Here is a 16,240-nt window from a genome sequence, read left to right as displayed (position 1 = left end):
TATAAAAGCTCGAGGAATATGGATTTTACCATGCATTGTAGTAATTTAATTGTATGACGTTTCCGAAGAAAACTCCATCTTTTATCTATGTGTTTTTTGTTATTGTTAAGTGTCCTTGACTGTCTTGAAAGGCGCTTATAAATAAAATGTATTATTATTATTATTATAAACAATTTTTACTTGCGTCTCCGATTAAAAAAAAATGTTGTACAGTGTTATTTGTTTCCACCAGAGGACGCAGCTCAGTAGTGTAATGGTGGTTTTCTTACTTTACAACATGGATTGAGTCTCGTTTGACAAGAGAATAGCACGTTGCCAGCTGAAATGAGTGCCAATTCATCAGTTTGCACAACCCAAAGTAAAAAATAAAAAACGTAACTGTACATTTTGAAGCAATGTCTCCTAGATAAAAATCCTAGCAGTGTGGATTTTACGTTGGAGGAGAGATTCAGGTATCTTCTCATACCTTCATCATTGTTCTAAGATAACTTAGCTTTAGCTAAGATAGCTTTAGCAAACATGGCAGTTTGGGGCAACACGTCTTTTTTAGTTGTCACTTGAGAATGGGCCAATGAAAACTGTAACCCAGTATGTCCACATTTCAGTACGGTACCGGTTAAAGTTTCACGATGAACGCTTTCTTATTTGCAATTCAACTTATTGTTGACTTTTCAGTTTGGCCGAGAATCATGGCCTACGTGCCCGCAGTTCCTAAGGACGGAAATCCGCTGCTCGGTGCATAACATTTTATGTTTACGTTTGTTCAGTGCGAATATTCAATGAATTTTTCTTTGGCTTATTTCCAATGTTCACTTTCTCATGTTTAACAAAAATAGAAAGGCAACATTTTGGTACTTGTTTTATTAATTGCAAAATCCAGTGTGACATCTTACCCATTTATGGAGGCAAAAAGTCACATTGACGCTCTCCACTTGATCGCTCATATTCTGCATTGACATAAAATGTGACAACGACATGAATGCAAAATAAAGGTACATACCTGAGATGTTGGTCTTCCATGTCACACACATTTTGTTTATAAATGATAAATGTATAAATGTATTGATTCCAAGAAAGATATAAAAGTCTAAAAACTGTGACATCCAGCCCCAGTCTCCCCTGTTTGTAAACCATCTGTCTCACACTTCATTGTATTATATCAAACATCTTTTATTTCGTAACAAATCCACATTATGATCAACTTAAATATGAATGAAAACACATAACACCACACAAACTTTGGCATGAACGCAAACAATGGCACATGACAGGGCAATGTAATCCGTTGTTTGCAGTCAAATGCAGTCAAACCTTATATCCCTGCCATGAATACGTTTGGGATATTTTATCTTCAATTGCCCTTAAAACAAAAGAAAAAAAAATAATCATGTTTGTCCTCATTCAGCATCGTATAAATAAATTTCTGTCACAATCAAAGTGAAGCCTTAAACAATCGTTTTTCAAATAAATAAATAATAAAGTCTAAAAATGATGGTGCGCACAATAAGGAAAAAATGAACAAAGGAAGATTGAAAAGCAAAATAAAATAAAATAAAATCAATCTGGAAAAAAAGACAATGACATTGAAACAAAGTCATACACCCGGGGCAAATTCTCCAAAGCAGTTCATTACGGTAACTTCATGTATTTGGTTTAAGTTTTAGGTCCTGCAAAAGATGGCTCTTAATAGTTGTCTCTTTGGGTCTTCAATGTGGAAGGTGTGCCCCGTATAATTCTTTTAATAATAATCTTTGTAAATTATCTTCAACAGACTTGTCCATTGTTTGGAGTACAGTGGGTTTCGACTCGTCAATTTCGCTCCTTACATCAAGAAAAGGGAGCAACAAGTGCTAATATTTGTCTTCTTGTCTTCTCCCTGAATTCAGTTCATCTTAGGCCAGCAAGTGAACCCAGTCCTGCCTCGTCCCGCCATATAAAATCGGCCCTGCTCTCCACAGGGTTGTGCCTGTACCCTGACCTTCCTTCCGAACACGGGGCGAAGCTGAGGCGGGCTGTGCTATTGCTGATCTTGAACAGACCGTTCGAGCTGAGGAAGGAGTCTCTCTCGCTTCCCCCCAAGTTGTTCACCGTCTCCAGGTCATTGTAAACTGCTGTGTCGCTGAGCTGCTTCCTTCCTTGCAGCCTCCTGCGCCTCCTTAGCAAGATAATACCGGCCACGAAAGCCACGACCAGGACGGCAAGAATGCAGGAGATGGTCAGTGTGGCCGAAGAGGGCTGGAAGGTTTGGCGCAAAGCAGGCTTGAAACTGGGCTGTAGTGTGAACTCACAACTTGGACCCATAAACCCTTTTGGGCATTGGCATACGGGCCCTGTGAAATGAGTGAAGCAAGTGCCACCGTTCTGACAAGGGCGTTCTCCGCATGCGTCGGAGCGAACGCTGCAGTTCTTGCCAGTGTAGCCTAAGGTGCAGGAGCAAATGTAGTCATTGACAACATCTTGACAGGTCCCGGCATTCTGGCAGGGATTTGAGGCGCAGTCGTCGATGTTGAGTTGGCAGTTGGCACCAGTGAAGCCGGCATGACAGCGGCAGAGAACACTCTGGCCGAGGTCCAGACACTCGCCACCTGAGAGGGAATTGTAGAATAAAAATGCAATTGTTTAGAATCAGACACAAAATGGCTGTGTGTGTGCATTTCAACTTCTTGGGTCTATGCTGGCAATTTATGTCGACCTTACTTAATTTTTTGAACCATTTTAGCTGTGTTAATGCGATGCTGAAACTTCACAAGGTGGGGATTTGTGTCTGATGTTGTAATTTCCAATTTCACCTCTTTAAATATCTCAGTAATATCCTCTTTAATTCATATTGTTCTTTTTGGCTCAATCATGGAAACCTTTGACGAGTTGAACTGAAAAGTATCTATTTTAATTCCTTGGTATTTACAGGATTGAATAATACAAACTAGATTTCAGTCTAGGCTGTCAACAAATTACATGCTTTTGTACAAATTATTCTTTAAAAATACAGTAAACATTCTTTTTTTTCGTTTTTGTTTTTGAGAATTGGAGAGACCCTCTCAGACAATAGAGAAGAAACACGTTTTAATTTCCGTCATGGATGTACCTTTCTCTGTCTGTAGAAAGACTGTCCTAATAGCAATAAGGAAAAACATTTTGTATTAAGAATTGTTTTAATTACCCCAAAGGAATGCTTGAAAAATGGATAAACCTCTAATAATCGTTTTCTACACACCCCAAAAAAATGGGTTTTTTTGTTTAGTTTTTTTACATTGAAAGAAAATATGTGAATTAGCGGTTGCCAAACGTGGTGGTCCACTGCATACAGTTTATCTATCTACAGTATATATCTTTGTGTACAATATGGACATTGTACAAAGTGGTATTTGAATGTTTTTTTAATTATGTTAGTAAAACATTGCGTGTAATAAAACAAACAAACGATAAATTCGAAGAAACCCTGAGGCTTCAGCAAAGCAAAGACCATTTTTTACTAAAACTGCAGGTCTATATATTAGTCACAAGGGGGCGCCATCGTACCGTTTAAACAGGGCCTATTGCTGCAGCGATCCAGTTTTTTCTCACAGTTGGAGCCGGTGTAGCTGGGCGGGCAGCGGCAGGTGTAACCCCCAGTCATGGTCTCCACACACGTGCCGCCATTGAAGCAGGGACCATCCGCACACGTCATTGCTATGATTTCACAGTTTTTGCCGTAGAATCCTTGTGGGCAGGTGCACGAGTAGTCGTTTTCGAGGTCCTGCGGGGAAAAAACGTCGACTTTTATGTTTGGAAGCATTAAATAGACGGGCCAATCATTCCAAGGTTTGCTCGTTCCTTTGTCTGTAAGCTTGAAAGTAGAATTCAGTTGATGTTTCCAACCTTCAATTTAATTGAAGTACGAATTGTATGCAATCGAGTCAAATAAAGCTATCTGTGTTTTTTATTTAAATGTTTTTTTCAGATAATTGACCTAATTTTCAGTCAGTATAGGTTTCAAAGTCTGGTACTGTTATAGTACACTCTTCTTTTAAGTATAAGTACAGATCCTTGTGCAAACGAACTATACTCTACAGTACTCTGAATATAATATAATACTTATCCAACTCCGTTAAAAGTAAATATACTTCAGGACAAAAGTAAAAATTAGTTTTGACTGTTTAAATTCAATATCTCTTGATAATTCGGCTCAAAAACAAAAAACACTTCTCTGTCCCAAAAAATTGTTTCTCTCTTCTGGCAACTTGCAGAGAGAGCACTTGGTGACTCTATTTAAGTCTTTTGTTGTGTGCTTATTATGACAAAGCATGGAGTAGAAAGTACAGATACATTTTCAAATGAAGAGCGTAAACATAAAAAGTTCAATATAATCCAGTTTTATTCGCGGAAAGTGTTAAATCTATCAATAAGGTGTGAAATTAGATTCCACCTGTATACTTAACCACTTCTTCAGATAATGTATCCAAAACCAGGGATGCTATTTTAACTTGTCATACGAACATTAACATTGATTTGTATGTATGTATTTATTTATTGGTGAATGGGTGCCCTTTGACCATTGTACTGAACAGTTGGATTATCGCAGTAGAATAATGTTTTTTTAAATGAGTCTGCTTGGGAATAAATATATAAATATATATACATATATATATTTATATGAGCCTGCTTTAGAATGAATACACTTTTTTATATGGGAAACTTACATTGCAGCTGCCTCCATTTTTGCAGGGGTTGCTGTCACACTCATTGGTTTCCATCTCACAGTTAGTGCCCCCATAACCAGGCCTGCAGGTACAAGTGTAGCTTCCCTGACCAGTATTGGTACAGGTTGCACCATGGGAACACGGCTTGTGGTTGGTGCAGTAGTTAAGATCCTGGTCACAAAAGAGGCCCCCCCAGCCCTCCTGACAGTTACACTGCCACGGCTGGCTGCAGGTGCCGTGGAGGCAGCCCGGGTAGCGTACGCACTCGCTGCAGGAGGGACCCTGCCAACCCATGCGACATTTACAGCCCCCTGGGGCCTCACAGTAGCCGTGCCTCTCACTGCAGTCCGCCGAGCAGATGGCTAAGGGGGAGGGGAGAGGGGAGAGGGTGTGTGATTGCAATAGTCACGCATTACATCTTATACATACATTTAGGGGCCCCCTGTCTGACCCCCACCCTCCTTCCAGACTTCACTGTTAGTTAAGTATTAAGCTAAGCAGCTGGCAGGCACACTGCCCGGCGATGCTTTCTTCTTCTTCTTAAAATCTCCTCACTGTATGCAAACAGATAACCTTGAAAAAGCTTTTTTTCTGTTTTACGTCTGTGCTACCCCAATGCCTTTTTTGTTATTGCAGCAGAAAACATAAGGCGCATGGAAAAGAAAAACTTTACAACTTGTCATGAACATTAAAAAACACTACAGTTTCAAGTTTCTCTTTGGGGGTTCCAGATAAAGACAATTGGTTACATGTTTCAAATTTCCCCAAGAAGGATGAACTTTTGTCTCAATGAACCCTTTCATCCACCCTGTGTGACCGGATAAGAGGATAAGCTGTCCACTGTAGTAACCGCTGTCCCTGAAGGGTGAAAATAATTAACTTTGAATTGAAACAAAATAACCATTCCTGGTTGTCTCAATGAACTACAAATTGGACACTCATCCGGGTCCATATGCACAAAATAACGCGATACAATATACACGATTTAATTTGTGTATGGTTGTCATGCTTCCTGCTTTTTGCTGCCTTGTGTTGTAAATATCTACCATACTTTTTCATCTGTTTGTCTTTTATATTGCTGGTATCCACTATTTTCATGATTACTCATTGTGATGAGAATGATATCATGTTCAACTCTATTCTGGCTTTGATCGCATAAGAAGCGTGTGACAGAGAGGCGCTCATTTAACATTGTTGGTTAGCAGGAGTGTACAGCAGTTGCTAAGATGAGAGCTATTCCTTATGAGGATGGCAGTTGCTCATCTGAAATGAGCTGGGCCACAGTTTAAGACATTTTGTGCAAAATAAAATAAAAAAATAACAGCAACAGGTTGTTGGAAAAAATCTTAGTTGGCCTCCTGGCTGCTATTTAGATGCTCCTTTCACTCAGACATCTCTCCTTGCGTGCATGCCTGGACGTGTGTTGTCGGTTTCTATGCAGTGTGCAGCAAAAAATATACAGCAAAGAGTCATTTCAATTTCCCCTTGAGAGACTATCGTACGCATACTAGTTGGGTTGACTTAATTAGGTGTAATGGTCCTTGTGGTATAGTTTGGAAACATAGGACGAATATACACACGGTATACTTACATCAGGAGTGTGCACTATGAACTACTCATTGGACTGCAGGTTTGAGCATGCACTAGATTGTTCTTTGTCCTCATTGGTAAGCCAAGTCATTGCAATAGTCATACCACAAGGACGCACTACAAGTACGGGTAATGTTTTTTTTCCCCCTAGTTCTACAGTCCATCACTGACAATTTTGCACACTCGTAGAAGAACTCAGGCATACTAGTAAGATAACTAAAGTGCTATTGAGGTCAAACTGACCACAAGTTGACACCTGGGTGGTTACTAGTATGGGTGAAACACTATAAAATTCTGCTATTTTAACCCTTTTGGGGACAGTGGTTCCTACATTGGACAGCTTATCATGTTATCAGGTTACAAGGTGCATGAAAGGGTTAACATACAGCACTTGTAGGAGCCTACTTGTAAAATACAAATGACAACTAGTGCACACTTTTGCCTCACTAGTAACATGTAGTTGTCCTTGTATGTTAAAATTGTCCTGAAATGTAAAAAAAAAAAAAAAAAAGGACGGTACTGAAAGGCAGTAGTGGAATAAAAATTACTAGTACTTTGACAATTGTGGTGTGCAACTAGTATAGTGGAGTAATAGATCTGGGGTGTCAAATTTATTTTTGTCACAATGTAGTTATGGAGGACCATCATGACAGAACCCAAATAAATGTGTGTGTGTGTGGGGGGGATGAGGGGGGTGACAAAAATGCTTGCAATATCTCAGGGTTATTTAAAGTCGATTAAAGTCAAAAAGACAACTTACAATTTTTGCTATTTTAGCAAGAAACGTGTCGGGCTACTCAATTGACATGATTGACATTGCCTGTCAACATAAAAGGTTGTGGCAGGCCGTGTCGGGCCCCCGGGACTTGTGTTTGACACCTGTGATCTTGATGTTAACTATAGTGGAATTTTATCACTCTTCACTTGTAATAACCGGGTGATGCCAACTTCCCAGTTTTGTCTCCAAAGTCATCCCATGAGTCAAGACAAAAGTGTGTACAGTAATCCCTCGTTTATCGCGGTTAATGGGGAGCAAAACCACCCGCGATAAACGAAAATCCGCAAAGTAGCGACCAATAAACATATACAGCTCAAAAATAAAAATTTTAACTCCGCAATCGGTCCGCGAGAAGCTGCAAAACAACAGCGAGTCACATAGAGTAACATATAGAGTACTGTACTCCATGTATTAAAAAAAGTTTTTTAAATTAAATAATGAATATGTTTGAAAAAATCCGCGATGCACTGAAGCTGTGATAAACGAACCACGAAATAGCGAGGGATTATTGGATACCAAGAGCATGGACCTGAAACAGGACATCAATATTATTCAACAACTCATCCGTGTAGAACTGCTGGGTGTGTGTTTGGGCATGGGAATGACTGAGCAACCACTTACGTTCAGAGCAGTAGTTTCCTTTCCAGCCCTCCAAGCAGTTGCGGTTGCCCTCCTCGTCACAGGTGTAGTGTCCCAGTGTGTCATCCCGCGGCCTGCAGTACTCGGCGCATCCGTCTCCGAAGTAATATTCGTCACAGAAGACGTGGTAAGAATAACGTAGTTCACTCTGCTCTCCGAAGTGCACATCCTGGGACCAGTCCTCCCCGATGGCGAGTCTCCTCCTGGTTGCCAGGCGATTGACCAGGTTGTTCTGGTTGTCTGCATACAGAAGTTGGAATTGATTAAAAAAACACACGACATTCACAATAACGTTATAATTTCACCTTCAACCAAAAAAAATGGAGGATACCTGTGTATTCAGTTGGGGATTCTGCGTTCCAAGCCTCAATGATCAACGAAAATGTCCCCTGAAACATGTTTGACAGGATACATGAATGATTTGATATGACATTCAACCCAGTCTCCGCTGATTTTGTGTTGTTTTTTTTTCTCGATGTTGCATTTACCGGCCATTTGAAGTGGAAAGGCACCCTGATTGGGGCACTGCTGGAGATTGACGTGTGATCCGCCCTAATGACATTAGTTTGCCCGGTCCCAAACGTGCACGGCGGCTCTGCAGAGATAACATCTTCCGGGTGCTTGAGGCAAATTCTAAAAAATATGTGACAGTCCCTATGTCTCCTACAAATGCGCTGTGCCGTGTGGAATGAATTGATTTTCAACTCAAACACTCCGGAAGATAACACCTGAAACGGAAGATCAGAATAACATAAACACAAATCTGCGCGAAGTTAAAATTACTGCAGTTTAATAAATCCACTTACAATGTTCACCAACGACCAAGCCAAAAGGTATCTCAGGTGTACATGTGCCATTTCCTCTCAGACTTTTTTTTTGTTCCTTGCTTCCAAAATTTAAATGGATGCAGTCATTCGTCGTGCGCAGTAATTCCACAAAAATCCCCGAAATGTATACCAATCCCCCAAAACACGAATCACGCTGAACTATCTGATCCCTTTAGTGTCTTTCTTTTTTCTTCGTTTCTCACTAACACTATCTACACTCCGCACTCCACTTTGTTTTGGATTCTGCTGCGTAAAGATTGGTTTTTATATCCCACGATGGCGCACGTCACGGCCATGGAGGTGGAGCCGGAGCAGACCTCAGGGGAGCAGCTTGACACGGTCCGGGTCTGCCTGGGGATTTCGACAACCCACGATACATCTGGACTATTGTTCCCTCTAGTTTTGCTTGTCTGAGGACGCAAACTCTCTGAGTGTTTCTTGGACCACGGTGAGCAACATCAGACACGCACACGGTGGCCAAACCGCTGTCACACATGTCCAAATCCTGAGATCATAACACGTTACATACTATGAGGGTATATTACAAAAAAAGTCAAACCACCACCTATATATCGAAAGAGATTATTTCATTGAATGGTGATTTGTGACACGAATTACATTAGCCCAAGTTTTGGCTAAGGGTTGATGCCACGTTTTATGTTGCGAATCGGCCCCGATTGACTTGTCCAGTAATCAATTTAAAAGCAAATGGGAAGTTTGTAATAATCAGAATCGTTCATAAATTTGGGCTTAAGTTATTCGCTGTCTTATACTGTCCACACTACGATTAAGTGGAGAGTGGCGCGAGTGACACTTTTCATCACAATATGCGAGTAAAAAAGGTTGTAAGGGTAAATGTTAAATAATTGAATATTTTTTATTTGTTCGATAACACCTCAAGTTTATGTTTCATAAAAGGACAAAGTGGCCTTAATTTCTTAAATCACTGTAAATTATTTAATTAAATGATGTTTTTCCTGCCTGGTTCAGCGTACGTACCTTTTTGAGGCTTTCTTACAAATATGTCGATGAAAAACGTAAGCTATGCCAATGGCCGCTTTCTGTTTTTATTTTCTTTTTTTTTACTCAACTAATGCTTTACTCGTTAAAGAGTGACATCCCTAACTCCCACACTCGCACACCTTTCTACACTCACCTTTTGTAAAAAAAAAAAAAAAAAAAATTACTAATGCAGAGTGTGTTTGTTTATGGATTTGTTGAATACAAATGAATACATGGAAATGCAGGGTCTGACCCCCCACCCCCAACCCCCCAAATAAATGTTAAACGTGAAATTTATGAATGAGCCCAGCGATTTTCCGCATTTTTTGTTTTGGTTAACATGTTGAAAAGTAATAATTAACCACACCTTTTAGTATTTTTTTCTTTCTTTCTTTTGGAAGCGTGGTGCTGGCAATATGGAAAAAAATTGACTGGAAAATACGTTTAAACGTATTTGTCGGCTAAATGTTCTACGTTTGTAACATTGTTACAAACATTGTTAATCATTGTTACAAACATAATTATTTTTCTGCAACGGTGCGGTAGAGACTTCCACACGCGCATACCCCGTGGCATTATAGGTGTTGGGGGAAAGTGTCCTTCTTTCCTCCGCGTGTTTGTTGAATTTCGGATGGTGAGGATGCGAGTTATCCAAATACAGTTTATTCGAAGCTTTTAATAACAGAATATTCTGGGCATCAGTGAATTACAGACAAAAGGCTGCGTGTCAAGGGTGCGAAGCAGGAAGGAATTCACATCATTTTTATATCATCAGAAGGCCGGCACCAAAACTCAAGGTGTGACATCGAACTTTCGTTTCCTCTAAACCAGGGGTGTCCAAAGTCGGTCCTCAAGGGCCGCCGTCCTGCCTGTTTTCCAGCTCTCCCGGGAGCAACACTCCTGATTCAAATCACCAGGATCGTTCTAATGCTGCTTCAGAGCTGGCTGATGAGCTGATCATCTGAATCAGGTGTGTTGCGGCCGGGAGAGCTCGAAAACAGGCAATACGTCTACACAACATGTCTGCTCTAAACCGATTCTCAGATGTTCATTTAACTGGTGCAGTACAACGATCTGTGCGTCTCCACAAGGCCTCCAAGAAGGAGTGTACCAATATTAAGTGATGCTTGTTTCAAGGACGCAGAGTCTCGCTGCATGCATGTGAAAGATATACATCATGACTAAATATGAGCAGAATGCAGACCTTATGGGGAAAACAAATTTAAATATATACCAATAGCAATATGTTAAAAGATGACTAAGTAAACATTGTTTATTCTTAATTTGATGTTTTTTTATTATGGCTGCAGTGCATGATTTACATTTGGAATTTTTCCCCATAATGTTTGCGCAAGCCAATACCCCGTGGCATTATGGGAAAATGCTACATTTGGTGCATGAAGCCTACAAGGCCCAACTATTTGCGAATACTGTTCACTCAACTCATTCACAAATATTTTCGAACGTACTTGCGCGTATGTTCAAACGTATTTTCCAGTCAAAATATTTTACTCCACCTTGCCAGCTCAACACGTTCTTTCTTTCTTTCTTTCTTTCTTTCTTTCTTTCTTTCTTTCTTTCTTTCTTTCTTTCTTTCTTTCTTTCTTTCTTTCTTTCTTTCTTTCTTTCTTTCTTTCTTTCTTTCTTTCTTTCTATTGTTGGGGCCCACTAAACAAAGACCAGAAGGGATGGCACATGGTCCTCCTTTTTTTTTTTTGTTCAGCACTAAACCTTATAATTGCTCTGACGCGTGGGGGAGACAAAAGGGTGTGTCGGCAGGTCCCTGGATAGGACCGTATTGTGTAGCTAGATGCTATTTAGACGCCTTCAAGCACGCGTACGTGCGTGCGCGAGGGCGCGCGCGCGGGCGCCTGTATCACGTTGCCTTTGTCTGGCCCCCAGGCGAACAGCTGTATGAAAATCAACGGCACATGGTCGGTTGTGTGCGGCGCCAACCCGGCTATTGTTTCCCAGAGCATGACCCCAACGCGCGGGCACGCACGCACACACACACACACACACACACACACACACACACACACACACACACACACACACACACACACACACCCATCGTATACAAGCACACGCTTTTTCAAGGGAGCACCCGGGTGGGCAGGCCGTTGCAGCACCTGTCGTTTGCACGAGGTGGTGGAGGTTAAACGCACCTCATCTGTTGTTTACATACTATAAAGCTGGTTCATCCTCGCTAAAATTGAAAAAAAAAAACCTCTTTGGAGTGTGTGCAGTTACTCACTGAAACCGCTTTTATTTGACATCATTATATTATATTATATTATATTATATTATATTATATTATATTATATTATATTATATTATATTATATTATATTATATTATATTATATTATATTATATTATATTTGACGTTTCATAATAAAATGACGTTTCAGAAAAAAAGCAATTGATGAAGAGTTTAGCAAAGCAATATTATGATTGGCTGCGGGCCAAATCCATGTTGTACCCTTGCTCTCAGTCGTCAAGATGCGGTATGTGTTCTAGCTCCTCAAGGGTAAGCATAGTGCAACGTGCTGTGTGGTGATTGTTGAAGTGGGGGAGGGGGACGACCCTGTTGATATTCTAATAAGGAGGGGGGAAGGGTTTGGGGCGACGCGTGCCTGCTAGACTGGCCGGCTTCCTTACAATATAAACAATAAAACAGAAGACTGAGGCAAAATGGAGAGGTTAAGGTGGCTAACCGAAATACAATCTGAAGCATTGGCCTACATTTCCAATGTAGACTTTAACATGTGTTCTACTACATTTTGTTTATTTATCCCCAACAATTATCAGATATGAGCCTGTAATGCAAAATAATCCGACCAGGATGTTCAAAATCGGTAGGGGATATAACTTAAAGCGTATCAGCAACGGTGCTGTTTCTGCAACCAATCAACTTTCAAATTCACCCTCACAGGGTTAGAGAGCCGGCATGTTTCAGCCAACAACCAAAAACACCCTTAGCAATCTGCACATACTGATACAGAGGAAGTAAGATTTAACTTGATATATGGATTTAGGGATCCTCCGTTAAGTACCCTTTTCATGACCTAAAAACACGCAATACAGTACAAAATTATTGTTTAGTACTTGTTTTATGACATAAAAATGCACAGTACGGTGCTTGGGGCGCTTGTGTCTTGCGCCTGAAGTAGGCAGCATTTTCACAGCCCCGTTTTGTTCAGCAAAAAGGTCGATGCTGATGGACAGTCTGCGGCTGGATGGATGCATGGATTGAGGAGCCGACGATGAGAAGAAAGGAGCGTCAGCGCAGAGCGCTGATGCGTATGTGGAACTGGGAGTCGCGGCTTGGAATTGAAGCGAACTTACATGGGACAGGAGAAGAGAGCCAATCACTCTTTTTCGTTAATGGATTCTCCAGCTTCTTGTTGCTTTCAAGCTTAGCTTGTAGCAAACCTGTGCACATTGCAGCATGACATCTTTGATCCACTGGTGAAAAGGACACTTTGATTCGCTCCTCTTTCATCTATAACTGCTTCAGACAACATAGCGTATGCAGGAAAGTGGTCAAGATTGCACGATTGTCTGTGTCTCATGTGTTGTTTTGTATTATTTTGTCATTTTTTTGTTAACTTTTCTTTTGATAGCGGCACGGACACCCGGCCGCTCTTCCCCCAACAAAGGCTTTATATCAGGTGTTTATCTATCCATAGTGCCCGATCCATATTTCTGGAGAGGGGGAGACTCGGTGCGTCTTTGCGTCAGCTGCGCAGATGGACAATGCAGCCTCTCTGTTGTCATATGTATTACTTGCAAGGAGTGTGACATGAACGTGCCATGGGGCATGGGAATCGCAGCGGAGTCATGTCACCCGCCCCCACGGACTTCCCATTAGAGAGGCCAGCATCTGCCTCTCCTACGCCTCACCGAGAGCAGCTTGAAAACCTTCTCCCTCAGGACAGATGAAGGAAACGGGAGTTTCAACAAACCTGACCCAAACGGGCTCTCGAGGGAAAAGTCAGCCTGCCGTGGCTACGTCCACAGCCCTTGCTTACTGTCTGATGTTGAGACGATGGTTGGCATTCATAGGGCGGTCTCGAGGGTGATGATGCGCGTGTGTTCCCGTGAATGTATGCAGTTGATGTCATATGCGTGCGTGTCATTTGGTTGAATGGTGGATCTCATGAAGATAAGAGACAATGAAGAAGTGCTCGGCACCAAAATGCGAGAGGCCCATGAAACCCCGGTGAGCAGATTTATGAGTTCAGTCAATGGGGGGGAACCGAGTGTCGAGGATGTGTATTGTGAGGCAAATCAGTGGACTGGGGCATAAAACACAAAGACATACTGTACATTCTACATTTCTCTTGTCTAGGGAGTTATTTGCAGCCCGCAGAATGATTTTTTGCGGCTTCCTACTTCAAGTTTAATGTTCGTTCAGCCCCCACGTTTTGTTTTTTTTACCCATATCATTGCCTTGGGTGTTGTGTACATGTATGTGTGTGTGTGCGCGTGTGTGTGCGTGTTTGTCTCTCACAAGATACCGTAGCTCAGACTCATGGCGGTTTTGGACAAACCATAAGTCTGAAGTGACACCAAGTGGAAATAAAATATATCCTATCACTCAATCCCAGTTATGTGTTTTTCAATACTGCGAAGAGAAAGGTTGGGAATGAGAATAGCCAATTTCAAGAAAAACAAGCGATGGACTTTTTCTTTCTTTTTTTTTTTTTTTAGCTCAGGTGCACCCATCATGTCTTGAATGCCCAGAAAAATATACGGTGCTCATGAAATCAGACTACGTCACTCAACAAAACATGTTGAGGAGTATGCAAAGTCCCATGCAGGTGAGAAAGAAGACCGGATCAACAATCTTGTTTACCCTCTGAAGAACTGTTCATGTTCTGAACTGTTATTAACCCTTTCAGGGACGGTGGTTACGACAGTGGACAGCTTACCGTGTAATCAGGTAACAGGATGCATGAAAGGGTTAATAAAGATTGAGAAGGGGTTTTTCAAAGCATTTTAATGCAACCCAGACACAAACGGTGGGTTTTTGAAGTCCTTTGAGACCATTTTGGGATTAAGGGCAATAACCCCCCAAAACAAAAAAAAAACTTGACACATCCAGACAAGTAGTCCCCCCACATAAATTGAGTTTGAGACTCCTGCTCTATAGTGACAATTGTTTAAAAATTGCGAGCAAGTACTCAACCATGTAATTCTTATCTCCTTGGGCTATATTGTGCAATTTCTTCAAAGTCATCTGGTTGGAGCAACAAAGCAGAAGGGTACATATACCAAAATTTGGGACAATTTTAAACATTGCCCCCCCCCCCCTCCCCCACACCCCTTTCACCATCTTAACCCTTTCAGGGACAGGGAAATGTATGTTGCTGTGCAAAAGTAATTGAAATTACTTTTTTTCACAAAGATCCTTGATAAATCTGTCAATAGCTTACCGCTCTGTGCCAAGAAGGAAATTGGGAACATTCATATTTTGATGAGGGTTTGGATTCAGAAGTTGTGTTTAACATTTTCACATCACCATCTAACTTCCAGAGTCAGAATTGTCTGTCATCCTCCGTGAACCCCAAAGTGGCCCATTAATGCTACTCAGTGTCATTCTAGCTAGTCATTATATTTTTGCTAACAAATAACACATCTTGTGGGGGCTTTTGTGCAGTACTGACAAACTCACAGGAGTGAAGTAATGACAAGTAGGAATGATAAGATGACCCAATTAACCTTTTCATGCACCAATTATAATCACCTGTAAGCCATCCACTGTAGTGACCGCTGTCCCTGAAAGGGTTCAAGAAAATGAAATAAAATACTCATTCATTCATTATCCGAACCGCTTCATCCTCACTAGGGGTGTGGGTGGTGCTGGAGCCTATCCCAGCTGTCTTCGGGCAGTAAGCGGGGAACATCCTGAATCGGTTGCCAACCAATCGCAGGGCACACAGAGACGAACAACCATCCACACCCACATTCACAACTAGGGACGATTTAGAGTGTTCAATTAGCCTGCCATGCATGTGTTTGGAATGTGGGAGGAAACTGGAGTACCCGGACAAAACCCACGCAGGCCCGGGGAGAACATGCAAACTCCACACAGGGAGGCCGGAGCTGGAATTGAACCTGGTACTTCTGCACTGTGAAGTCGACGTGCTAACCCAAGGGTCGGCAACCCAAAATATTGAAAGAGCCATATAGGACAAACAACAAATATGTTTGGAGCCACAAAAAAAGCCTTCTATAAAACGTACAATGAAGAAAATACATGATGTATGTATGTAGGAGACTGGACTGTCTCAGAGTTGTTTATATTATTCATTCCTTTGTTGTGTGTTCACAAACGCCCCCATAGAATTTATTTTGTAATTTCCTCACTTGATTTTTTGTTTTGGTGCATTATTTACGCTTTTCTTAGTGTCAGTGAAGTGATCATTCATTTCCGTTTTTCTGAGGCTGTCTTTGAACGCCTCTCGAGTCGAAGAGAAGAGAGAGTCAAAGCAGACATCTCTGTGTTTGTCGAGACTGTTAAAAGCATAAATCAAGTGTACATTTGAAAAAATCAACACCACAGCTCTCCTTTTTCGTAGCTGCAACATGTATCTATATCTATTTGAGCTATATTAGCCGACTATCAAAATCTTTTTCCATTTTCAAAAATTTTTTATAAAGCTCCAGGGAGCCTCTAGATGTCGCTAAAGATCCGCATGCAGCTCTGCAGCCGCGT

General features: G+C 41.3%; 1 protein-coding gene across 1 annotated transcript; it reads right to left on the bottom strand.

The window, feature by feature from the left end:
- Positions 1-1,153: 1,153 nt before the first annotated feature.
- dlb (deltaB) lies at positions 1,154-8,805 on the bottom strand. The gene is made up of 7 exons (XM_052046247.1): positions 8,493-8,805; positions 8,175-8,414; positions 8,018-8,075; positions 7,669-7,926; positions 4,680-5,041; positions 3,520-3,736; positions 1,154-2,585 (listed from the first exon to the last, which is right to left on the bottom strand). The coding sequence occupies exons 1-7, from the start codon at positions 8,541-8,543 to the stop codon at positions 1,888-1,890; spliced, it is 1,884 nt and encodes a 627-aa protein (XP_051902207.1). The 5' UTR covers positions 8,544-8,805; the 3' UTR covers positions 1,154-1,887.
- Positions 8,806-16,240: the final 7,435 nt, after the last annotated feature.

This window comes from Hippocampus zosterae, chromosome 16 (genome assembly GCF_025434085.1).
Source record: "Hippocampus zosterae strain Florida chromosome 16, ASM2543408v3, whole genome shotgun sequence".
Lineage (NCBI taxonomy): Eukaryota > Metazoa > Chordata > Actinopteri > Syngnathiformes > Syngnathidae > Hippocampus > Hippocampus zosterae.
The sequence above is the reverse complement of the archived record's forward strand: the minus strand, read 5'-3'. Positions and strand labels throughout refer to the sequence as shown.

Coding starts and splice junctions, on each gene's coding strand:
- dlb (XM_052046247.1), bottom strand. CDS start 8,543: ATGGCACATGTACACCTGAGATACCTTTTGGCTTGGTCGTTGGTGAAC. Junction 5,042..7,668: donor AGGAAACTACTGCTCTGAAC/GTAAGTGGTTGC, acceptor CCTCCCCCTTAG/CCATCTGCTCGGCGGACTGC. Junction 2,586..3,519: donor CAATAGGCCCTGTTTAAACG/GTACGATGGCGC, acceptor ATTCCCTCTCAG/GTGGCGAGTGTCTGGACCTC.